This window comes from Manacus candei, unplaced genomic scaffold (assembly GCF_025592945.1).
Source record: "Manacus candei isolate 608988 ecotype Guabito, Panama unplaced genomic scaffold, ASM2559294v1 h1tg000008l, whole genome shotgun sequence".
Taxonomy (NCBI): Eukaryota; Metazoa; Chordata; class Aves; order Passeriformes; family Pipridae; genus Manacus; species Manacus candei.
Genome location: NW_026138056.1, coordinates 31,593,168 through 31,620,537, shown reverse-complemented (window position 1 = coordinate 31,620,537; position 27,370 = coordinate 31,593,168). Strand labels below are relative to the sequence as shown.

At 36.2% G+C, this 27,370-nt stretch overlaps 1 protein-coding gene across 1 annotated transcript; it reads right to left on the bottom strand.

Annotated features, from left to right (window-relative positions):
- Positions 1–8,243: 8,243 nt before the first annotated feature.
- ATP6V0D2 (ATPase H+ transporting V0 subunit d2) lies at positions 8,244–26,776 on the bottom strand. Its single transcript, XM_051771633.1, has 8 exons — positions 26,543–26,776; positions 20,144–20,315; positions 18,698–18,876; positions 15,976–16,055; positions 14,077–14,154; positions 10,646–10,822; positions 9,205–9,282; positions 8,244–8,677 (listed from the first exon to the last, which is right to left on the bottom strand). Exons 1-8 carry the CDS (start codon positions 26,670–26,672, stop codon positions 8,516–8,518), a joined length of 1,056 nt encoding a protein of 351 aa, XP_051627593.1. The 5' UTR covers positions 26,673–26,776; the 3' UTR covers positions 8,244–8,515.
- Between the last annotated feature and the right edge of the window lie 594 nt (positions 26,777–27,370).

The following is a 27,370-nucleotide window of genomic DNA, read 5'->3' as shown; positions in this document are numbered from 1 at the left end:
CATGCAGAGTCACTCTGTACATCTGCAAGCAGTCTAGAGACCTAAAATTCATAGGTTCCAGTGCTCACTTTCATCTGGTTTTTAGTGTCTCAGGCTTGCAAGTTCATGCCTTTAAATTGAGCTTGGGTTTGTTCAGCAGCCAGCCAAAACTGTTTCAGCTCTTTCAATGTTGGCTATAGATAAATAAATGGTTCTGGCAGTAGAGAACAATCCCAAGATCTCTCTGCTGAGCGATTTAATTGATAAGTTAATGTAGTTGTTGGCATCTACACCTAGAAGTATCCTCGTGCTCCAGAATGGGATAGTCCTCTTATGCTCCTGAGTAGTATATCTGTGCTCTGAGCTTAGCATTTGCTGTTGATCAGCGATGTATGTCTCTTTGCTCAGCTAAGTGCAGGATTCCTTTTGACTTGCTTAAGCTGTCCAGACAGTACACATTAGTGACTTGGCACCCTATGAAGTGGCCATGTACCTGGCAGTCTTTAGCTCTTAGTTTGTGTGCTTTGATGGTGGGTGAAGGGTCTCGTTATCTTGATTAAGACCTATAGGCCTTGTAATACAAATTAAAACATACCTACATACCTACTTATTTCACCCATTTTCTAAGTGAAATCAAAGAGTAGAACATATTTAAAAGCATCTACGTTCTAATTGCTATCACCTCATTCGAATACAGGTGAGTATTTTTTGGTAAATATACTTTGTCTGAAGCATTTCAGAGGCTCATTACTCATGTGGAACTGGATTATGACTTTTATTCACTAAGAGCTCAAAGCTAAGTAGAAGAAAAAATGTTGCAGTACTTTAAACCCGTTAGAAGACAGAGAGCTGGATTGACTTTGTCCTCTATCATTTTACTCAGATGATACACTCTCCCCATGTTATCAATCTCAACATTTGAACAAAAGCAGCAACTGTCTAAAAGTAACCTAACCGTGATTAAGTAATGCTGATTAAGGTTGCATGTGCGTGGATCCTGTACCTTCTTGGTTGTTATTACTACTTTAAACTCCTGTTACCACCCTTTTCAGAGTGTACAGCCATAGTTACAACTGCAGTAAACTCTTCAGCATTAGGGGTTTTCTTAAAAATACTTCAGGATATGAAAACATATCTGTGTATTTCACACCCAAAAATGAAGGGACTGTATTGTCCTGAGCTGCCATTAAAAAAAAGAGGTCTGTTATTTCTCAAAAAATGGCAACTCACTGCCTGTACTGCCATAGAAACAGTTTGCCAGATTATGTGTACTGTTTAAGCCTCATGTAGGAGCAAATAATGTCCCATACGATTCGTTGGGTGATATTTAAGAGCAATATGGAACTTCCCATAGTGGTGATTTTCTTTTAGAATTGAAAGTCCTGGCTATCACTAAAGGCACTTCTGAGATTAATCCTGTATGTAGTTTCTTAAGAAGTTAGCAGACATTTAAATATCCCACCCCGAAAATGCATATGCCACCTACAAAGTTGTTCCAGTGGAGATGGAATACAGCAACTTGCATCCTAGGCAATGCTTATAAGAAAGAACTTTCTATTTCCTTGATGTCCTGTTCACTATCCTGTTTTCCTGCTAGATCTCAAATCCAGTTGAGATTGTGATCTGTTTTAGTAACTTTTTTTTTTGTTGTTGTTGTTACTTCCAAGAAATGTGGCACTGCCCACTTCAAGAATAAGACTGGACATCTAGATGGAATGCTTGTTTGAGGTCTGGCCCAAACCTCTTGAAGCCTTGTGCAATGAAATATTTGATTTGCGGGACACTAGGATAGCATAGCATGTAGTGCACATGTGATTAGAATGAGTAGAACTGATTGGAAAGGCTGGCATTTTAATTCATGAGTTAATACTTGTGGCAGGGGTTTGTTTTAATGCAAGACTTGGCTTGTGTTTTGGTAAGGATAAAAACCTGAGGGATGAAACTACAAGCTTTATAGTTTGTCATGATTTAGTTGCAAGGACTGATCTAAAAACCATAAAAGAAAAAAGTTAGACAGCTATGATTACATTTAGAGTGACAGCCTTGGTGTCATGGTAGAGGTTGTAAATTGTTACTGCTGGTTTTAAGAGAAAAACATTAAAGCTCACACCTTTAAATGACAAACTCTTTGCATTGGAATGACAGAAATAAGACTTTGATATGAAAGTCATGACATGATTTTATGCAGTCACTTTTAGTAGCATACTTTAAAAGCAGTTACTTTCCCTGCTTTCAGTGGCTTTCCCTCTTTGGTTTCTGCATGTTTACCTTGAGCAAAATGAGGAAAGTTCATGCAGCTGGATCCCAATATATTAAATTTAATAGGTCTGCTTAATTAGTCAGATGGACAGACCTCTGAACCTGATCAGAAGTGCTCTAACTGTAGATCTTGAAGACCAGAGAGGAAAGTGCTGATAATAGTATTGGCAGAACTTCTCAGTTACTGTCTCCTGCCAATGAGAAGTCATCAACAGGAGTTCATCTAAGTGTTCTAAGAAAATGTTATCTTTTTCAGTCAGCTGCTCAGTGTGTTGTGACCTGTGCTGGGCACAGTGACCATACTGGCTATCTACCTAGCACAATAGTTCTCTGAGCATCCTGGTGCTGCAGGACACTGTGCAGCAGCCTGCCACACTGGGCAGCTCTAGGACAAGTTCAGGTTTTTCATGTAAACCTTGCATGTACAGCTCTCACGAAGACAGTCATTTAGTCATCCCGGACGTTCTAATCCTGCTTCAGCTGATTTCAGTAGCAGCATTGTAATTTTTTCCTACAAGAGCAGATTAGTGGACTATTACGTACAGTGGCTTTTGCTGTATGTATTTATATGCTGTTGTTAAGTCCTTTGTTTGTTTTTTGGGATTTTTTTTGGTGCCATAGAACGATTTCATAACATATTGTTTAGAGTAATTTGGAATTTGTTTGTGAGTTTCATAAGTCTGTGAAAGTCATAATATTTGCTATAAATAAACTTCATCTGTTTTATTTTGGCTCCTTTGGCTTCTGCACATTTCTAACAGTGTTAGTACTCCCTCTTCATGTAACAGATGATAGATAAAACACTTTGGTTTTGTAACAGTTATGATGGTTCAATCCTGCTTTTTGCTTAAATACATATATACAAATATATATATATATACATATATATATATATGCAGGGGGAGATTTTTAAAAGCATAATTTCAGCCTTTTGAATTTTTAAAATTTCCCTACTAAGGGAAGAACATATGTGGTCTCCTTTTTTTCTTGGTTAGTCCACATAAGGGACAGTTTTGTCCTCATGCTCTGCCATACTGAAGCTTGATTGGGATCTTTTCGGTTAATAGTCAGACATTATAAACAACACTGGTATAGGGCTCAAATGAATTTGACTGAAATATTGCTATAGGTATAAAGAATTTTTATGAGCTTACATCAGGCCTGTAATTATGTAAGCACTCTCATTTGCCTCTTGTGCTGTGTGGTATGAAGAAAATTACTTAAATCAATTTACTTGAAAATGCAAAAAGAGTTTACTCTGCTTTATTTGACTTTAATGAATTTATCACAAATCTTTCAAATTTTTTAGTTGTTCTTTACATTTTCACTCAGAAAAAAAAGATGTTGTGAAGCAAGAATTTTTAATTTGTTCTAGACTGATTTACCCACTGGTCTCTCTCTCAATTTCCAGCTGGTGCATGACTCATTAGAAAATTTTGTAGCTGATGCACCTGTGTGTGTATGTGTGTGGGTAAATGTATATACATATAATAAAAGAGAAGTTTAAGAGTGCAATACAACACAAAGGAAAAAGAGTATATACACTTTCAATATAATATTATTAAGATAAGAATGTTTAGTTTTTCTAGATTGGAAAACAAGAAAATATGGCCATTATCTTATCAAGGATCTTGCAACTTCTACTTGTTCCTTTTCAAAGTCAGTCCAAGTTGCACGTTATGAATAACACATTATAAATAGCAAGTTAGAATATGTAATGACCTTCCATAGAATATATTTTTGTTAAGTAATGCTTAAAAACATTGTTGAGTTCCCTGTGTCTGCATGACACAACTCAGTGTGGGTTTCGCTGGCTGTCCTGAAGGTGACAGAGATGGATATGTAGCATCTTGGGCTGTGTGAAAAGGGGCACGTATGACAAAGTCGTCATAGAATCACAGAGTGGGTATGGTTGGAAGGACCACAGTGGATCATGTGGTCCAACCTCCCTGCTCAAGCAGGGTCACCCTAGAGCACAGGATTGTCTCCAGAGAGGGAGACTGCACAGCCTCCCTGGGCAATCTATTCCAGTGCACGGTCACTTGCACAGTAAAGAAGTTCTTCCTCATGTTCAAGTGGAAGTTCCTGTGCATCAGTTTCTGCCCATTGCCTCTTGTCCTATTGCTTGGCACCCCCAAGAAGAGCCTGGCTCCAGCCTCTTTATGTGGAAATGACCATTTTCTTCCATTTCAGAAATATAACCATTAGTTTCCCCTTGTTATTATTTTCTTGGTAAGAAATATCTTATAGTGCATTTTATGATATTTTCCTGCACTGCTACATGTCAGTTTTAAGACAACAGAATGGAGTTTCAGCAAGCTTTTAAAAATGCTGGTGACAACGGATTCCACCATGACTGAGAGTAAGAGCCAGCCCGGGATATATCATGTGATGGTAGGCAATAATTGCAAAGACAGAGGGAAGAAAAAAAAAAATTAAACAGAAATTTTGTGATAATTGCCTTCTTACAAGACTGGGTTTTTTAGTAATTTTTAAGATTAATGCTTCAGGACTTAATCTTCCAAGAGACTCAGAACTCACACTTGCCATTAGGATTGTGGCTTATATTTATTTCAGTTATCAGTTGCATACTTTCAGAGCAATTAGTTTTTCTTCTTTTTACTTGCAGAGCAGCTCCAAACTAATAGAAATTAGGGCGTTCATTTTCTGGCTCACACACTAAGATGGGATTGTCAGTGACTGTGTTCCACATCTGGAATGTTTGTATTAACAGTGCCAGATGAGTTATAAGGGTTGGAATTTTTTTTAATTGAAAATCCCAGTAAATATGGATTCCAAATAGCCAAGTGTTTCTCATTGTGTGTCATTGATATAAAATTTTTTACCTGGGTTCTTTGAGAGGTTTGCCTTGCTATTTCTTGAATCACATTTCTTATTTTTGCTTTGTCATTTAGGAGGTATCCCAATATATTGAAGGACTTTCTGTTTATTTGAGAAGATTTTTTGTGTCGTAAATTGTTTCAGCTGCCTGGTAGATATTATTGCCATTTAGCACTTTTTTTTTTTCTGTGATTTATCTTAAATTAATTCTCCACACTCTTTATTAAATCAATCTAATTGTCCAGCATGTCATGAGACTTTGTGTTATTTCTTTTTAAACTATTAGAGTTATATTCATCCTAACAGCTTTATAAATCTGATGCAAATCCAAATACTGGCCAGCTATCATTCCGTTCATATATTTTGGATCTGCTGTTTAGATGTAAAGTAGATATTGAAAAGTTAAATATAACTCAGGCATACTTAGTAAAATCAGAAGGCATCCTATTGTCATGTGTGAAAGAAATTTAAGTTACACAATATTAGGTTCTTTAATATCCATAAATGTGCAGAATAAACCAAGTATGATACCGACTTATTCTTTGTGTTTCCTGAAAGTCATGCTGGAATTGACAGAACAAGAATAATAGAGTCTACTCTTTTCAACTGACTGTGAGTCTAGAGCTAGTTTTAGGACCACACTCTAATATGATTAAATCTTCAATTCCTAACACAGACACCTAATGCAGTAATTTGTGCAGGAGGGAGGGATTTGGCATGGGAAGTGCTTCAAATGCTGCAGCCCAGTCCATCCACAGCTCTGTGCTGCTCAGCTCTTTGTGAGCAGATGGCAAGCACATCAAGCCTGAGATACAGGCAATTACGAGAAAGAAAGATTCACAGCTCTCAGAGCTCATTCCTGGTCCTGCTCTCCATTTCTCATTGAATGTTCAAGAGGTAAAAGGGAGAGCAAGAAAAGTAGCTTGTTGCCTCATGGTCCCCTGTCTTACAAGTTGATGTTATCATTAAGAAGTTAATGATGCTTGTGGTAGTGATTTTGTGATCTGGACTTCCACTATAAGATCTTGTTAGAGATGATACATGGCCTTCATACATACATACATACATATATATATATATATATGCATATATATGCATATATATAGAGAGAGAGAGAGAGAGAGACCAGCATGAAGACTACTTTACTAAGAAGGGAGTAGTATAAATTGTATTAATTATAGAAAAAGCTAGGTATTTGAAGATTTATAAGTTTCAAGTCTTAACTTGCTTAACCTTTAATTGGGTATAATTAAGGCCTAGTACCTCCTGTCTTCATTTAGCAAATAGGTAGAAATTTGTTTTGAAAAAAATCAATCAACACTGATGCTGTCCTTTACATAGTATAAAGACCAGTTCTGCTGACAAGACAGTCATGTAAGCTGCAATTCCTGCTCGTTTCTTTCTGAGCCAACAGTATCCAGACTGTAGCAATAGCAGCTGCATATCTTCCCTGGCACAGAATGATTTAGGGTGGAGAGCAGATTCTTTCCCTTTCAAATCACTTCAGAAAATTCTTGGCAGGAAGCCAGCTGATTTGTTTTGTTCAAGTAAGGAGGCTTGATTTATCAGCACAGAAAAAGTATTCATGCACTGTGCTGAATTGTTTTAATTCAGTTTCTGTGTCACAGACCAGCTGAATTTGTTATTCTTCTGCTCCCAAATTTTTTTTTAATGCAATTACTAAAAAATATAGAAAAAATCTGAAAATTTGTAACAATGTAGTTGTATTTCTTTCTCCGTTGCAGTTTTTGAAAGTTTATGATGCAGTTTGTGATATGAGTATGAACTGCAAAGCACTTGCCACAGGCTAGACTGGGAAATGCAAATTAAGTAGTCCAACACAAAAGCAGTGCAAGGAAGCAACTACACATGCCAAAATAAAACTGCAATCCAGAAATATTCAGTTTCTTTTTTAATTTCTAGTTAAATTTTCTAAATTCCTGCTAAATTACTTCCAAAGGAAACTATGAATGTATTTTTTAAGTAATAATATAAGGTCCTCTGATATTCCCAATACAGCAAATACTAAAAACTTCTCAATTTTACATTAAATGAGTATGCAATGTTTTGGGATATAACCCTTTGCTGACATTTACCATTTAAGAAGTGTGGTTTTAGCTATAAAAAAACCACAAATTTTTCTACTTTTTATGTATGAATGCATGTGCAATTGTACATATTAAAGAGAGCTATGTTATATCTCAGTTCTTAAAACCTTGATATGTTAACGTTTTCCATAAGTCTGAGGTGTTGACAACAGATATATTTTATTTTTCTGTCTACTCAGCAGGAAATGGATTGTATTTCTGTATCATATTACTGGAGGAACAGTCAGCTGAAGACTGCAATTTGCTGTTGTGCAGCCTGAAACTGAGTAGTCATGCAGAAAGTCAAGGTATGGCCTATTTCAAAGATAAAAGAGCAAATTCTTTGAATGAAGTAGGAAGGCAAAATGTTGATACAGCTTTCAAAATCCTTCCTTTTTCTTCAGCAGAATTAATCTTGTCCTGCTACAATCTGGTTTCAACTGTTCACTCTATTTTTAGTTACTGATCTTAGCCAGGTCCTCAAATAGCTCAGAGCTGGTGTTGTTTGTGTCTGATGTAAAACTGATACAGACGGGGTTGGTATTTTCATTCATGTTTCATAATCTTCTCTAGTGCATACATAAAGACAGTGTCTTTGGTGTGCTGGGAGGAGATATTTGTATTGCTGTGGAGTAGATCAGAGGCCCATTGTTTGACACTTACAGTGCTCCTCATTTGACCATAAAGGAATAAATGAAAAGTTTTCAGTGAAACTGGAGTTACTTGTGGCCCTGTGCAGGGCTAAGCATTGGCCCCCATGATCCTTGTGGGTCCCTTCTAATTTGGCGTCTTCTGTGATTCTGTGATTTACATTTAGTCGCAGAGAGGTGTTACAGTTAGATAGGGTCAAGAAGCTCCCTCTTGGGATTCGTTAAGGGAAATCTCAGACTTTCTCTCTTATTAGTGTATTAACTCCTTCATACAGTCTTGCATGCCATGAAAAAGACCATAAGTGTGAGATAGTAGTGGTTCAATTTGCCCTTTGAGAAAACCATTAATTCAAAAATAAGCCATTAAAGAGCTTTTCAAATATCATTGATACAAAGCTTGCTTCAACAAAAGAGAAAGAATATGTACATGAGACCTTGCAGGAAGTTTTTATTGATCAATTAAATTAAAATAGGAGAGTGAGGAACAAATCTACCAACAAAACTATGAATATTACCATGAATATTTCCTTATGAAGTACTCATATCTCTAATTACAAGACTTTTTTTCTTACACTGGTATATATAAGGAGGCTTATTAATACAATTTAAAACTTGTGGTAAGAGCTAACTTTTGAAAACATATTTTTTCTTATATTCTAAGAAATTATGCATCTTTTCAGGCATTATAAATTCTCAGATTTAGAAAATTGGAATGTAGTTGTTAATTTTGGTTCTGTGTCTCTGAGAAATACATTCAGCAATCCATACGATATTCCTGCATTCTTGTTCCTTTAACTTCACATAGGCATAAAATACTCCAAAATGAAACTGGTTGTTGAATGCAAGCACATTCATCTTTACCTGTAGAAAAGATGAAACACGTTATGAAAAAATATCAAAGAAAGCAAATGCGATTTTTTATAGTAACTTTTCTGATCAAGATTTCTATGTAACTTTGCAACCGTGACTATGTTTAGCAGTCTCTTGAGTATATATGTAATTGGAATGTCATCTGTGGATTAATTTTGGACATAGACTACAGTAACATTACAGGAAATAAAGGATAGTGGTGAAATACCTTCTTCAGTAGACTACTCAAAAGAAATTTCATTAAGTGGATAATATGAGATGGCTTTTGGATAGACTCTCAGGTTTGACAACCCTATAAGTTGTCTTCAGAAGAATGTCCTAGGATTAATTTTATTTAAAAAGGTAAATCCTTCTATTTTGGCTCAGCCATATGTTGACAGCCATAGAAAATCCATATTCTTGAATACAAAGCGGAATGATGCAGTATAGTAGAATCAAAAGCCTAGTAACTCATTCTTGTTTTAAATATTATTTCAGGCAGGTAGCTTTCATTTTATTTTAAAGTTAGAAGCTCTTACCTCATGTTCAAAAAATGCATCTTCCAGTGTCTTTTCTCCACTGCCACTCCCCACACCTTCAAACACAGCCTTGTATTCCTAAAAGCATAGACAACCACCCCATGGAGATAAGGTACTTTTACATTCTGTGCAGCACAGATACCTTACATTACTTTATGAATTAATCTATGTTAAGTAATATTTCTCTATAGAAGAACTCATGTATAGATTACAGTTCTTCATAAATCAAAAGTTAAAAGCATATAATCAGCAAAAGAAAGAAATTCATATTTGTTCTTCTATTTCTTACCGTCATTTCCTACAATTTAAAGTAATTTACTGAAGGCACTAAGAGAGACTTATTGTAGAATGACACACGACCTTTCACTCCTTTGAACAGAGAGCACTGAACTTCTTGTACAAATTGTACAAATAACCAGAGCTGTAAATGGAGCCAAAACGACGAACTCTGATCCTCACATGGCTGCTCATTTTATTTCCAGTAGTCAGCTGGATTTGCTTTACCTGCATTAATATTGTCCCCAAATCCATTAGTCTGATATGACATCCTGGAACATCCTGTGCAGATATATTTGGCTTGATTTCTTATGTGTTACATTTCTGTGTAATTTCCTCCTCTGTGTGTTTGGTTTGTTGTTCCAGTAAAGTAGGAGTGCAGTATATGTCTACTACAATGGTTTCCAAGTTCATCTAAATATCTCACCGTGGCATGAATAGTCTTGTTTTGTACCAAATTGACATGATAACTCATGATTCAAATGTTCTGCTTATGCACAAGATCAGATATACAGCTCCATCTTTGTGGGGTTTTTATGGAAAAAAGCAGTTGATCAGACAACATTTTGTTTTGTGTACCTACTTAGGGGTAACACAAATGTTATAAACAGAGTACAACAGTTAATTCATAGATCAAGTGTTGCAGGTTGATTAATCTTTAGTAGCAGTACTATTTGCATCAATATTAACAACATCTACTTCTCTGAGTCAATTAGTAATTTAGAGAAAACTTTTCCGAAGGGAATTTTTATGGTACACTAGCAATAAATCAGCTTTGCACAATGTTAAGTGTTTGGCCAGCTCACTTTAAAATGACTCATGCCTATGCTCCAAAATCTTGGAGGCAGCAGCTGTGAAGTGAAACTTGGGGAGGGTTAGTGGAGTAGGAAGACTTTTGTTTATTAGGATGGGATTTGGTCTTATTTAAACATCATTGTAAGGGGATCTCTGTATTGCATGAAGGTAATAATATATCTAATGTCTTCATATCAAAGACCTTTGATTCCGTATACATCTTGATGGAAACTTTAATATCTTTGCTGATTTTTTTCTTGCTCAAAAATGCTTTTAATTTAAGTGAATACTCTCTATAAATTTCGCTGACATCAAGTGATGTTAAGTATTTGTGTTTTGGCTTTTGGTTTTATTAAATTAGTTTACATACCGCGTAGTATTCTGCAACACGCTTCACTTGCTCGTAGTCATCTGCATTGGCCAACATGTGTAAGCCTTCTGGATAAAGTTTTCCACAGGTTGGATACAGCTTCTCTCGGTCATCTTTACTCAGCTCAGTGCCAAATGAATTAATGGTGATGATAAAGGCACGTCTGTCTGCCTCAAACTTAATACGCAAAACAAAGAATAAAGAGGTGTTATTAGACATCTCATTCTAAATTGTGTGGATATTTTGTGGTTTTTTAGTAAGTTAAACTATGAAAATTAAAAAAAAAAGTGGACTTGAGAACATTGGACGCCTACTTTATTTTAGAAACTGTAAATCCTTCTTTGTAAGTATATGTTAAATTTTAACTAGAAAATCAAACAGGGTTTTGCAACCATAGCTTTTATTCTGTGATTTTTGTACTAAAAATATCATCGCTGCTGCTTGCTCATTTCCCTGCTTAGTTACCCAGATGTTGACAACAAGAAATCTCCTCACACCCTTGTGTATGAAATAATACTCCTATAAATAATAATAGTACAGGAAAGGACTGAGAATCAATAGTGCTGTTCTGGGGTAACTCAAGGTGCTGTTGATAGTAAAGGTTGAATGAAAATCCTGAAAAAAAATAGTTTCTGAATACACATATTTAAAATGCTAATTTAATACGGTGGAGGAAGCTTTTACTCGCTAAGTTAAAGTTTTAAGTGTTTCAAATGCCAGTTAATTTTTAATACATAGAATCAAAGGCTATATTTCTTCTGCCAGGTTTAGATACCAGTAGTATCTGTATTTTCAGTGCAGCAGTAAACCGAAAGTCATTCCAATGTCTAGATCTCACACTGTTCTTTTGTACAAGGCAAAATTTCACTTGCCATTCTTACAGTATGAATTAAAAATGCAATAGTAAATAAAAATAACCTTACTCAGTTCTATCTGATTTAATTTTTTTCTTCTGTCTTGAGAAGTAAATTGACTATGGTTTTATTTCTTTCCTTTATTTCTTACCTTCATGTTGTAAGAACAGCAGAGTCCTTGCTAATTGCAGGGATTATGCAGGGAAAATCTTCCAAGTATATACAGCATATGCATATTTTAGGCATCTTACAAAATTTCTTATGCTATGAATATTTGAACTATTTTAAGCAGAAACATACTCTTTTCTGTTGAATAACAAGGCTGCAGTTACAACACAAATCTACCACTTTAGCCATTAAACACATATTCACAGATCTACTCCTGTGTACTGGCTCATACAATTACAGGAACCAGCCACCCTCTGGCACTGACTTTGGAGTGAGTAAAATGAGTAAACAATAGAGAAGAAAATAAGTGCACTTGAAAAGATTTCTAGCTAATGAATAACAGGGACAAATTTCACTCGCCTTTTTAATACGATCAGGCATATCAGTCCTGGTGAAACTGTTTTAGAAGGACAAATGCTTTCTTATTTAACTCAATAAAGTCACGTAGAATATAGGGGTTAGATTTGTAATATTTTTTTTGTAAAAAAACATTCTAGATGCAACTACTAGCAGGTTTGGGTTCTGCTTCAGTTTGAGAAAATTTGCAGGATCATTCACATCCATACAGACCTCTCAATTCATCAAATTATTAGAATGTGAGGTTCTCTATAGTGAGTGAGGCCATGAGGCAGTTACTTGGCAACTTGCTGTAGGTAGAGGTGGTCAGAGGATGACCATTTACAAGGTGATTTAGTTTCCACATGGGAGACAGAAGTAGCATGTCTGCTAGTTCAGAATTAGCGTGGGGCCCTGCTAACAGACACAGCACTGGCTGCAGTGCAGTACTGCAGTTTCTTGACAGATTCAGGGTTAAACCTGCAATGTGTGTTATCCATGGCAGAAGAGAGATAGTCAGTACTCTTAATGTGGAAGGTTGGTATCATGACTGGTAGTCAAGGAGCTAAATACCTCAACCTCATTCTGAGAGAGTCAGGTTGGTAGTCTTACATATAAGATTACAAAATGAATAGCAAGTATTCTTTTGAATAATTAAACTTTAGCTTTTTGTGAATCCAACCATTAGCAATCTGCTCTGTGTGTGTCTTCAGATTATTAAAATGTTATAGGAAAGGAAATCTTCCATAGAAAAGTTTATCCTCCTGGCTGATTGACATTAGATAGGGATTTTAAAGAAGCTTATCATAGACTAAATTGTTACCACTGGTATAAAGATAGTTTTGCAACATGCTTAAACTAATGTTGGTGGGTAATCTGCTCTAAGCATGAATTTCTAGCTAAAAATGAACTTTCTGAAAAATCTGAATCAACTGCAGGAAATGTCTTTATCTCTGCCAGCCAATCTCTTGATTTCTATTTTTCAGAAAAGAATAGTCAAAATGCTTAATTTCTGTACAATTTAACTTGATTAGGAATACTTTGTTTAGAGTGTAAACTGAAACATTGTGACCTGGTTAAATAAAATATGAAATTGCAATCCCTTTTAGGATATTGTTTTGTAAAATGTGATTCAGAAACCATTCTTCCTTCAGGAATGAACTGCCATGGTTATTATCTCTCTCCTAAATGCAAACTTTCATTGTGATGTCATCAGAGCTCAGTGAATTTTGTTCAGCTTCCAGGGTGTAAATTTTGCTTATCCAGAAAAAAAGACTCCAGGAAGCAAGTGGGTGATCTGGCTTTCAACTTCTGCAAAGAACTGTGATAGAGCATGTGGGGGAAAAAAAAAGAAAGAAAAAAAAGGGAGCTGAATGCTGAGAACTCAATTTTAGAAATTTCTGCATCTTTTGTTACAGTAACAGAGACAAAAATATCATTCATTATGATGCGAATATACTTTAGGGAGAAGGACATTAGGAATTTTGTGTGTCATGGAAAAAATAAATATTAAACTTTTCTGAGTTGAGAGAAAAATATAACATAGAATGCTGGACTTTTTTATATGACACTAGTTTCAAAGGTCACTCAATTCTAACTTTAACCACTAATTTTAATAGGAGAGTAGACAAACATAACAGTGCCATGAAGCTTAAAGATTATTGATTAGTAAATATACAGTAATGCCAGACTTTAGCTATCCCAAATTTAATTTTAAGCTGTAGGAAGTGTAAGAATAACAGACTTCTTTAGTTTTTCTACATAATGCAGAAAAATGTTAAAGGGCAACAGTTTGAGATTAGTGAACCATTTATTCTGTTCTGCTTTTTATTATAGAAAAATATTAACTGAGTCTGGCTCCTCCTTAGTAATGGTCTAGCTGTTTCTCTAGTCAAGAGGTAAAAGTCATCCTAGAACATATTATATCTTAGAAAAACAAGTATATTTAGAGGAGAAGTAAACATTTGACAGAGATCTTCGTAAATGGAGAGAGAAAGAACAGGAAAAACAAAATAAGATAAATATAACAATATTGTGGACTACTTTAATGCGTAAAGACCAAATTTTTCTTACCTCAAGAATAGGTCTCATTATTTCTGCTGTAGTGCCACCTTGTTTTTCACAAAACTTATAAAATGCCTCAAGATAAGACTTCATGAAAAAAGAAGAGAAATATTTTAAATACTGCTTAAGACCTGGTCTAGGTTAGCACATAGTCCTGAACCTCATTTTTAAATACTCCTGTTAACTCTGAAAATTCCACCTATGAGTTCACATTCAAGTATGTGCTTAATTACTTAGTTGAAAGTTGAAATATTAAAATGCAAATGTCTCGTTATTAAAATTTGAGTTCAAATGTTTTCGAAAACTGTAACAGGACAAATATTATGATTTACTTGATCTATAAAGAAGGAACTTTTTGAGCTCCATTGAGTTTCCACTACATAATAAGCAGATGGCTGAAGGGAACTCTTCATTTATAGTGTGTGGAGGAGGGGATTTGGGCATATGCCACGGCTGTTAGGCCAGCAGTACGAGGATACACAAATTAATCCCTACTGCTCTACCCTAAACCCTGGATTAGGACAGAACAGCAGACGAAGCTCCTGTAATACTGGTCAGCAGAGCCCTCTGATCTATTAAGGATTCTGGCATCTGCACCCATTTCAAACTACCTGTGCAGGAAGGACAGTAAATATCTCAGAGATGCTGTTCCTCCCGCCTCTCCATCCCCCAATACTGTTTTAGGGTTATCAAAATGTATTTGCTACAACTTCACACAATCTTTTTAGAAGAAGCTGTCACTAACTACGCAATTAAGTGAATTTTAAGTAGAGACAACTCAAGGGGGATCTACTGCATGGAATTATAGTAGAACTGAAGCATAATTGATCACACTTACAGGTGAAGCAGAGGAGAAAGGATATATTAATAATTGAGATGTTTTTGCAGAATGATCCCCCTAATACTTAGATGAGCAAGAAGAAAAATAAAAAATAGATTTAATAAATGTAAATATGTTAATGTGAATATCCACACAGGATATAAGAATAAAACATGTATGTTATCAAATTGAAAAAAAGTGTCTAGTTTAGTAGAACTGTGAAAGAATTAAAATACATGAAAAAAATTAAAATACCTGGGTATAATTGATGCTGTTTTGAATGAGAGAAGTAGCGAAATGTTTAAGAATAAAGAATTGGCCTGGGAATTTATAAATATCATTTTTAAGACAAACAGAAGATTTTTTTTTCTTTCCCCCTAGTTCAATCAGATCACTGTAAGAATACACTTCCTGCAGTCTGGGGCATCCACCGTGAAAGAACGATAACAAAGAATTTGGAGAAAATGTGCCAGGAGGAACCATCAGCAGAATGTATAGTCTTTACAGAGAACAAAGAGTAGTGACCTGTGTGCTAATATTTGTAAAGTACTTTGAAAATGCAAATCACGTTAGATGCATATCCTTACAACATTGTGCTGTAGCACTGCCAAAGAGGATTTTAAAAGGAAGAAAATAATACAAAATCCTTAAGTAAAAATCATGTTAGCTAGACCCAAAACAATTAGACCTTTTCAAATCAAATCTTCCTTATATAAATAAAAATAAATGTTAACCAAAAGCCTGTCTAGGCTCGCTTAGGAGCTAACAGTTCTGTGGCATTTGGTGGATAACTGGGTTATTCATAAGCAAATGGATCTGGAAATTAGCCTGACATCTAAAGCATTTTCATTAATGAGAAATTAAATTAGAATTTGGATGCAGAACTAAAATTGGAAAACTCCCCAAAGAGTGGAGTAGAAATGAATGGAGCTGGATTTGATTCCTGGACTTGAAATCAACCAGATGATCTCAGACAGCTTGCTTTATCTCACCATACTTCTGTTTCCCCCTCCATAAAACAGGATCCTGACCTTTTCTGAGAGGCTTTGAGAAATCCCAAATATTATTGTTACGTTGCAAAAACTTGCCTTGTAGAGTTTGTTGCGCATTATTTCAATGTTCATTTCGTCCAGGTCATTTTCAGACAAACAGTCTTGAAAGAAAGCAGCTGAAAGCAGAGTTTACAATATTGCCGTATAAATATGCATGCTGATAATATGCATCTCCTGTCTATTGCTCACCAGTGTATGAACAAGGATCTGAGGTTTCTGTTGTACAAGAAAGGCTGATATAACAGAGGGGAAGAGAAATCCTCTTGATTTCCCCTTATCCTCCTACTCCCTCCTATTTTAATCAGAATCAATCAGTGCCACAGCCAGAGTCCACGTCTCCAAAGAGAATCAGATGGGAATGCTAATGAAAGCCCTAATCTTCTCTGAAGTATATGGTTTGGGTATTATGGAGATTTTCTAGTGAGGCACATGAAAAAGAATTTTTGTCTTAAATCGTGTAAGTGTTCTTCAATTGTTAAGGAGAATCCTCTTTCCTATTTTCCTTCTTCTTCTTTGAGTATGTCTGTAGTGGGGGAAAGGTAACAGGTTGCAACTGGTAAAGGGCACAAACTTTGACCTTGACCATCTGTGCTTCCGGCTGCTGCACAGAACTGACTAGAGAGCAAGCTTTTGAGCAGGAAGACAGTTGGACAAAGTTCATTTGTACAGCTGGTCTGTTTAAAAATACTGTATTCATAACCCACAAAAGTGTGCCAAACTCTCACTGTTCCTGAGCTATGCCAGTGGGGCAAAATAGTGCTGCATGTCAGTGTTGTCTCAGACTGTGTCAATGGAAGATAGTATTTAAGGAGAGCAGGTGAGCCTGGACATGTTCTGTGGTCTTCTCCCTTCCTACTCTTGCAGCATCCAGATTTTGGATGGAGAACATCAGAAGGTGTGGCCCTGAGAGTTTCCATTATTATCTCCTCGTAGATCTATTCCCCATAGACTGTTTTAAAGACCTAATACTACTCTCTTCTTTTACAAAATTGTTTAGCAAAAAAAAAAAATTCCAGAAATTTACTACCAGCTGTGTAAAAAAAACCCCAAAAAAACACAAGATGGTTTAGTTTACCGCTTTTAAAACTGGTTTTCTGCTGGGATTTGGTCTTCTGAAGGATTTGGTAAGCAGCAGTTCGCAGCTTACTGTGGACAAACTGCTGCCTTTAGGACTCTGTAAACCTTGTCCTTATCTCTTTATCAGCCTTGTCCACTCCAAAAGCCTTTTAGTCTGTCCATGCATGGCAGCACTGTTCATTCTAGCTGTCCTACTCTGTCCCTTCTCTGATTTCACTGTACAGGTTGCTAGTGCCTGAGCGCCAGCGGGGATGTGCTACAGGGCATCCTCTGTGAGGGAGAGCCAGGGCTGCCCATTGCTGGACACAGCCAGTTCCGACCATGATCCACCACAGGGCACAGCTGAGCCTCTCAGCCAAGCTGGTGTATCTAATGGGGGCCTACCTGAAAACCGAATTCTGACTTTTTACAAGAGCATGATAGAACAAGAAGGTGTGGCTTCAAACTGAAAGACAGTAAGTTTAGATTAGGTATTAGAAGAAATTCTTTACTGTGGGGGTGGTGAGATGCTGGAAGAGGTTGCCCAGAGAAGTTGTGGCTGCCCCACACCTGGAATTGTTTAAGGCCGGGTTGGATGGGGCTTTGAGCAACCTGGGCTAGTGGAAAGGGTTGGAACTAGATGATCTAGTCTAGATGGTCCTTTCCAACCTAGACTGTTCTCTGATTTCATGTCTCTAAACTTCTCCCCACTCATTGTGACACTCACTGCCTCTCTAGAGGAATGCAGTGTAACTTGTGGTGATAATTAAGGGGGAAAGGGAGAAGAGTCTGGAATGAAGGAATGGAAAAGGCTGGAGAAAGGTGTTTTCCCTGAGTGTCTAAATGTTTCATTCATTTCTGCTTGTTTCCTATTGTCTGGATTAATTATTAATTACATCACATATATATTAATCAATAATAAATCAAGTTAATTTTCCCCAAGTTGAGTCTGCTTTGCCTGCAACAATACTTTTTAGGTGATCTTAACTTGTGCTGGGAGTAGGGCATGAGCAGTGGCTGGGCGGAAATCTGTTTTCTCTCTGGGATCAACACCCTCTTGAAAAGCAGAACCCAAAACCATTCATGGCCTGAAGATGAGGGCACATAATGGTTTCACATACGTTTAGATCCATCCAGTTCCATCTAACCCTAAGTACCCTTCACAGTAGTGCACAACAGCTTGTTAGTTTTTGTTCATATTGGCTGCAGCAGCACATTGAGCAGAATTTCATCTTGATTTCATAATGTGACACTCCCAAACTTTACTCTGTTTTGCTTTTAAATTTAGTTCTTCAAAGTAGGACTTCTCTTTATGTTTGAACCATGCCCAAATCTCAAGAAGGAATCTGGGTTCTACCACAACTATCTGCTTGACCTTTAGTGAGGATATACTTTTAAATTGTAGATGTAGATGTTGAAATAAAAACCTAGATGCTCTAAATCAGTGACTATTTCAGATATAAAAGACATACACTACCCTTCTTGAGTAGCATGTCTTCTTTCTGTCTGCTATCTAAGGTGGATATAGAAGCTGTTAATAAATGTTGCTAGAATATGTCCTGAACACCACTTCAGAAGTGCTTGATCCACACTTCATGTTTTGTGTTACCAAAACAACACATCCAGTAGGAAATATGTTATTCTTAAGAATACAGGATTAGTTGTTTCAAGAAGAAAGTAAGAAATAATTTAATGTTTCTACCTAATGGTGTGTCAACCAAAATTGCGTTGTAGAGCTCAGTGGGGTTTGAGGCAATGCTGACTGCTTCCATTTGCTCAAAGCTTCCCAGTGGATGGCACTTGGGAACAAGTTCAGCTATGGGTCGCTGATGTAATGTGCCAGTTATTAAAAGAATTACGTTGTCAATCATATAGCTGTATCTGTATTTGAAAGAAAAAGTAAAGAAAAAAAAATCTTTATAATGACTTTTCATTTGAAAAAATACAAACCTAAGATTTTTGAAAATTAGCAATAATACTAAAAAGTATTATTAGTATGTATGTTCACTCAGTATCAACAGTTCATCAAAAAACAACAGAAATTTTTAAACAAGTAACACCACAAGTAAACAGTAAGTAACACCACATTAGTTTTAAACAACATGACTGATTTGGAAAAGAGACTTTTTTAAAGCAGGGCATACGGGACAGAGAAGTGCATAGTAATCTTTGCACTAAAACAGCAGAGTTCATGCGGATGTCCAGTCTTAGGCCTTTCTTCTCACTCACCTTTAAACATCCTCCCACGAGGAAACTAAGGACAGATTCTCACATATTTCTTCTCTATCACTAAAAGTACTCTTTTCAGTAGAAGTTTTCCATCATCTTCTTACTAGTTTTATTGCCAAAGAGGTTGATAAGAGTTTTTGTCAGTGACTTGGAAATGGGAGTGCTACTCCCTTCTGATATTTATGGCATTCGGCTAATCCATGTTGTTATACTGTTATAAAGCAGATCCCTGTTCTTAAAGTTGTTTAAGCCAGTTATTTACAGCTTTCATCTGTTTATGATGGTATTGAGATCAGAGCTTTCTCTTCATCTTGCATCAAACAGCAGTTGAACTTTTAAAAATAGCTACTTGGATCTAAGTATCTTGCAATACGCAACATAAAGTTCCGATTTTAATGTTCAAATAGTATAAAAAGTATGGTAGGTGTGGGATGTGGTGTTGTTCCCCTTTTTAAAAAAGGTCTAGAGGAGGATGCTGAGGAATTAAATCACTGCCCTGTACATCATGAAATTGTTAATCTTGCATGAGTCACCACCCCAAACTTCAGTTTTGCAAGTTCTCTGACTTAAAAGGTGTTTGAAAATTATAACCATTTTCCCCAATATCTACTACTTCTCCCACCACTGTACACATAAAGAATGTGATTCTGTTCTTTAAAATAAATAGTTGCAAAGACAATAGTTCTTCATATATATATATAGTATATTTATATACATATATAGATAGTATTTATACATATACATGTATATGACAAACTTATATGTGCAAATAAAGTATGTAAATGTTGCAGTATCAAAGTAATTTTGCTGGGTTTGAAATTTAATAGAAATTCCAACACATTGCATTTACACTATTTTAACTTTTAACTGCTTTTTTCTTTTGAGTCTGCATGGTAATCTATGTGATAATATTACTTACGTGATAAAATTCAGAAAAGTGGCAAGTGGTTCAAAAGCATGGTTTCTAAAGTAATGAAATTCCGTGAGCAGTTTTGCTTTTAGTTTATCATCGATGGTGGAAATAGTGAGAGGCCCAGTTTCGTTAGCCAAGAAGTTGCCATAGTCTGTAGTCTGTAGATGTAACTTCAGGTCTGGAATTAGATTCAGGGAAGATCATGAGAATAAACTGTTATTTTATCATCTGCAAACCAAATTTAAAAAATTAAATGTTAATTTCTTACATATTTTCGTACTAAGTATCTGATCATACTCGATTGAAAAGTTTTTTGCATAGGTTTAATATATAGTGTAAAAACAAAATTAATGCAAACTTGTACTGTCTTCTACCAGTAAGACTTACTGCATGCTACAGGAAAGAACAAATAATTTACACCTCTGTCAGAAGTTTCACCAGCAGCTTTGCTTTTCAACCATACCACACAGAGTGTGACTTGCTACTATCTCTAGTCTCTTCCTCATCAGGATTATTCAATGTTTTGGTTTCACTGATTTTGCATCATTTAAGTACATTAGTTGTTTCGTCTGCTTCACTCCTATGGACTGTTATGCATCAATAGGAATCATTCTTTAACTTTGTTAAGATCTTAAATTTTTGTATGAAACATTTAAATCTCAGGTAAGATTATAGTCTTCTGTTATCAGGCTGCCTGAAGAAGAGGAGAGAACACATCTCGCCTGGCTCACATTCTGGACTCCAAATGACTTCTGCAGCGGAACACTTGAGAGGGCAGAGTTACACTCTTAGCATTTCTGGTTTGGCTTTGTATGAATTATAGCTGTGACTAGAAAATCCTAAGAAGCTGTTCCAGAAACTTGGGTTATTGTGACATACTCCATTTGAACTCTCAACCCTGGTGACTGAGGAAAATGAGTTGTTTAGACCACAAAGTTGAAAGAAGCTTTCATGATATCAAAGAATTTGTTTGACAAATTTTCTCTGCTATCCATTTTTCACCATGAGGGAAAAGTAAGAATTCGAATCAGTTCTTAGTGTTCAAAGGAGTTTAACATTTCCTTTTAGAAAAATCTCCTGCTGCAATGCATAATTATGTTCAAATGCTATATAAAAACTATTGTAAATTATAGATTGGGATATTGCTACATGATTTAGGCATTCATAATAATTAGATTTCCATCTAAAATCTGAAGTGATAATTATGGAAAAGGACAACACTCCCACTGACTGAAATAAGAGTGTACCCGTAAGGGAAGTTAATTAGCAATTAGCAGGGTATGCATTTATCAGTACAGTAGCTACTTTTGCCTGTTTCCCCATGCATTTCTTAGTATGCAATAAGGTTGCCTTCGCCGAGACTTAAAGCAACTAGTACAATTGTGAATTCAAACTCCTACATCTAGAACTCTAGCTTACTGAGATAAATCTCAGAGTTGTCTATGCAAGTTGGCTGCCACTCAAGGTTGTTCAGAGCCCCATCCCAACTGGCTATGAATGTTTCCAACCTCTCTGGTCAACCTTTTCCAGCATTTCACCACTCTTCTTGTAAACAATTTATTCCTTATAACTAGTCTGAATCTATTCTCTTTAAGTTTATAACCATTACTTTGACCTATTACTACAGGCCTTACTAAAATGTTTGTCTCTATCTTTCTTGTAAGCCCCCTTTAGGTACTGAAAGTCTGCAATAACGTCTCCCTGGAGCCTTTTCCAGGCTCAAAAATCCCAACTCTCTCAGCTTTTACTCATAGGAGAGGTTCTCCAGCTCTTCAATCATCTTCAAGGCCCTCCTCTGGACTTGCTCCAACAGGTCCATATCCTTCCTATGTTGTGGACCACAGAGACAGATGCAGTACTCCAGGTAGTGTCTCACAAGGGCAGAGCAGAGGGGAAGAATTACCTCCCTCAACCTGCTGGCCACTCTTCTTTTGATACATCCCAGGACACAGTTGGTTTTCTGGGCTGTGAGCACACATTGTCAGCTCCTGCCTGGCTTTTCACCCAACAGCATCCTTTTCCACAAGTCTGCTCCCAATTCCTTCATGCCCCAGCCTGTACTGATACAAGGGTTTGCCCTGACCTAGGTGCAGGGCCTTACATTTGGCCTTGTTGAGTCTCATGAGGTTCCCATGGGCCCAATTCTTGAGCTTTTCTAGGTCCCTAGGGTGACATCCCATCCCTCAGGTGTGTCAGCTGCACCCCTCAGCTTGGTGTCATCTGCAAATTTGCTGATGGTGCACTCAATCCCACTGTCTGTGTTATTGAAGGAGATGTTAAACAGCACTGGTCCCAGTACGGACCCCTGAGGGACACCACTTGTCATTGAGCTCCACCTAGACATTGAGCCATTGACCACTATTCTCTGGATGCAACCACTCAGCCATTTCTTATCCACCAAATAGTCTAACCATCAAAACCGTATCAAATAACATCAACACACTCTTGCCTTACTCAGTAAGCACTCTGGATCTGTTAGCATTTCTCTAGATCTTCCTTCAATAGACTGAACTTATGCTAGCAGTGTAAATCAGTTGCTTCTTAAAATTATACAGGTGATCACAAAGCTTTACAAAAGAAGGCAGAGGTAATTGGTCTCTCAATAGTCAGAGTCAGATTCTTGGAAATCATCATACTTTCAGCATAGGCTTCTGTGTAGGAAGAAAGATAATCCAAATATGAACAAAAAAGAAACCTAGCTAACTAAAGAAAGAGAGAAAGATAAGCAAGATTAAGATATAAATAAAAACAGAGAGTTATACCCAGAAATGAGTCTAAATATGCAAGACCAAATTTTTAAAAAATCATTAATATTTTGATTTCACATCCATATTTCCTGTGAAAAGTATTCATTTTTACTTCCTCTTTTTTATTGCAAAGAATGTAAAAATACTTGGCCTATAGTGAAATTAGATAATATTACTTTATTACATACAGAGAATTCCAACTTTCCTCAATTCCTTTTCAGATGAACCACAGATGAACCACAGTGTAAACTGCTCATCTTAAATTATAGTTCTCTATTGTTGGCATAAGTAAGACCTGGGGGACTATTTCAGTCAGACACTTTTGCTAGTAACATGACCTGGTGACCCAGAAGGATTAGATGGCTGAGCACTACAGCGGTTTCAGACACTCCTGTTCACCAAAACTTTTTATTGATTATATCTATTCCTTTTCTTAGGCCCTCTTGGAGACCTGCACTAGACTAGGTTTTTCAGCATGTCCACAAGAGCCCTAGGAAAGAAAATTCCCATATTTTAGCTGTCAGTATGATTGTCATCCACCTGCATTTTGTATCCACCTCATACAATTACATACAGGAAAATAATATGTAGGAAAATTATGACTTTAAATCATATGATTTTAAATCATATGATTTTGCTCACAATTGAACAGCAACCAAACACAATTAAGAGGATGTGTAAAGGGAACTAATGCACAGAGGGAGATTAGTTTTAGATGATGCAGTTAAGACAGGAATGATCCTGATCAGAAAGAAAGAGTATTGTGAGAACTTGAACAAAGTGACAACCTGGTCTCTTGGCATCAAGTACATGGGAACTTATCTAACTCCTCCCTTTGATAGCCAAATTGCCAACTAACTGCAGTTTTCTTTGAGTTACACTGTTGTTTCAACTGCCACATGCTGGCTAGTTCTGGCTCTGGCAAGTTAAGTAAACTTATTTCAGTGATGTGTTGGAAGAAGAGGTGGAATGCTTGTCCTTCTGTGACGTAGTCTCCTTTCTACAGAGCAGGAGTCTTTCCATCACACAAATAAGCAAGGTAGGAATAAAACACCTAATTTAAGACACAGCCATGTTTCTACTTCAAAGACTGCCAGCAAGATTGCTCTGGGAATCTCATTCCTTTGAAACAGATGGTGACATAGGACCAAACTAGTAGCAAACTGCCCACAAGGTAGCTCCATGGAAATTATAGTAATTCAATCAAGCCCAAAAGGATGTCTAAGATAAGCTGGAAGCCTGTCTGTATGGCCCTGAATTGAGGACACTGTATCATAAGTCAGTTAGTAGTCTCCTTTTTTTCTTTCCATTTCACTGTTATGCTTGCTCTGTGATTATCAAGCACATGTAATGCATTAATCTACAGTTTTTCCTGTGGTTCTTCCATACTGACATTATGGTTTCCTTTCTAGAGATATCAAAACCACTTTGAAATTAAAAGTTCCTTTTTAATTCTGTTTATAGGTTACTTTGAATGATTTTGATTTTTTCCCCCTACTTGTTTGTTTTAGCATATTTATAGTGGTTTTAACTAAGGCCATTTTTTGTGGTGTGGTGCTATGCCACAGAATACAAAATAGGGTAAATTTATTACCTTTTAATGTGAAGACATGAACTGATGGCACTATTGGACACACATCATAGTCCTACATCACAAATCACTGCTGAATCTTTTTAATGGAAACAAAAGACAATGTATGAAATTTACTTTAGAGGTCTGTGTTTTTGGTGCACTGTACACTCATGGTGCAAGTTCAATATTACAGTATCCAATATGTGCAGAGAAATAAGAGTGTTTAGTGTCATGTAGAAATCCAATATTTCTCTTATTTACATTATAAATAATGCATTTGGTAGGTAACTGTTAGGAATCTGTTAGCTATCTATAATAAGTAGAAAATACTACAATGGAGAAAAAGATGCAGCTGAATAGAGAAAAAAGCAAAGTGATAGTGGGTAGTAGAAATGTGCTTGTAGAAGGTTTATGAAGGCTGCTGCTTCTGTTGCTGAAATAATTTACATTTTAAAATCGAATGAACACTAGAAAAAATAAGGTTCAAAAATAAAACTTTTTGTTCTTTCTATTATAAATCTTAATTAGAAAAGGATTTTATCTCTCTGTTGTTATTTGTTGATCTGCTGAGTGCTTTTCATAATATTGAAGGTTTATATAGCTCAGAAATGTTTGAAAACTATTTCCTAGTGGTAAATAATATTCTTGTAGTGTGACTTAAAATTTAAATTTAGATAGTTTTTCTTAACTAATCTTCTCATGAGCAAAGATTCTTCTGGGATGGGTGTAGATAATTCTTTTTTCTTGTGTATTTTTAAACCTTTGTATTTTCTTTTTATTCAGAAGTAACCAGGACTTTTTTTTTCACTTCATGAAGCTTTAGAGGACATCATTTATTGAACTCCTCTGAAGGAAGAAGTGAGAGCAAGGTTTAATAATCCCACCATTCTGTCCTTTGTGCCTTTTACAGACGTTTACTAACTCTGTTAGCTTTTTCTGAAGTCTATATAGTCATGCAGCAGGACTTTTTGACTTAAACAACTAAATACAATATCAAGAGTGTCTGTGATGTCTTTAAATTGCATAGGTCACAACTGCTGGAACATATAGGATACAGAAACTGTTGATTTTATCCAGATGACATAAGGAATAGATTTCAGTTCTCAGAGTGATTTTATACATGTGTTCTCTGTGTCTGAACTACCATTGCATGAAATGGAGAGCTGATACAACTCTCCAGGTTATCAGCTGAAGTAGGTATGTTCAATATTGCCTAGATCACATTGACTGTACTGGCAATCTCTTCTTTAACTATGAGAGGAATTTAATCCTGCTGACAGGCAAATATCTATGTGCGTTTCTATATGCAGTTGTTTTAATCTGCAAGATGAATCATAGCTTTCATTTTGGAGCCAGGGAAATGAACTTTATGTTCCTTTAGAAAGGTGATTTTTTTTCAGTTGCATTTTTTTCCTGCCAAGTGTCTGGAGGTGTGTGATTCTTTGTACAAGTCTGTCTTCATCAGGCTGTAGCCAGTCTTGGCCATGAAAAGCTGTTTTGGAAACCACTGTGTGTTCTCTTTATTACTGTGGCAAAGTCACCTTGGAAAGAGCTTTTTTTTTTTTTTTGTATTTTCTTAAGTTTTATCTCTGTGGAGTCTAGTTTTCTCTTACTGGTAAGCAGAATGTCTCTCACTACAGTAAAACCCATGAAGTAATAAATTACTAAAATTATATCTTTTATAGAGAAACTCAGAGCCAAATGGTAAGCTTTTAATAAGATTTTAGGAACTATTTTATCCAGCTGAAATGATATGAAACTTCAATACCTGAACTGTTCTATAGCATGGTTAAAATCTGTGAAAAGGTTATCCATCTCCATAAGAACTCCATGGATGAGATTTTCAAACCTTATCAGTAAACCAGAAAATCCCATCCTCTCTACTGCTTTGCAAATCATAGTCTGTACACAAATCACAGTCTGTGGAAAGCTGTTAACTTAAATATAAGAACAGTTCTTCAGAGGACATCAGGGTTATCTCTGGGTTTTTAGATAAGCTCTCAATACTTCAGTCTTTTATATTGCTTTCTTCAAATGTCTAAGCAAGAGTATTTCTTTCTAAATAAAATAAAACATCAGACTTACCTTCAAGTGTCTCACATTGTGCTAAATTGACATAGTCTGCACTTTTCAGGATCCCAGCTTTGAACCCTCGGACCAGACCCTCCAAGTAGCCATGGTCTACATTGAAATAAAACTCTGAGTATCCCGGCATGGAGAATAAAAGTTTAAATCTCTCTGCTGGATACTTGATGATACTGAATATCTGCCACCAACTGTTTCTCTCCTCTTTGGAAGGAGTGACAAATAGTCACTGATTTCCTGCCAGCCTATGATTGTGTTTTACCAACTGGTTTCTTCCTGTTTCTTGGTGTATTGTAGTTCCAGTTTAGTTGATGGAACAACAGCCAGCCAGAAAATCCAACTCCCTCCTGTCAGAGCCAGAAAATGAACCTATTATTGTTGAAAGAGAAGCCAAAAAGGAAGTACAAGTTTTTAACTACTTCTTACAAGGATGCTCTGCACTGATTGAAGAACAAGAAAGCACATTAGAAAGCTTGAATAACATTTTTTTGTTTCTTATCTGTATTATAAACAGGAAGTTATCTGTGAGCATCTTTTGGAAAAGTATTTCAGCACTAAAATAGAGGACTGTGGCAAAACATAGTCTATTCAAGGAGCTTAGATTTTTTTTTTTAGTGTGCCTGCATACCTTTTGGTTTTTACATTTTCGCTTACTGGAAATTTTCTGCTGCTCATCTCTATAAAGAAATAAGTATACAAAGTATAAGAGCCTCCTAATAATTACTGTGAGCATTAGATCATGCACATAGGTGAAAAGTCTTTGAAGGGTTTGACGTTCATTGTCCTTGAAAGTCAGTATCCAGAATTTGCCTCAAAACCAGAGTTTGT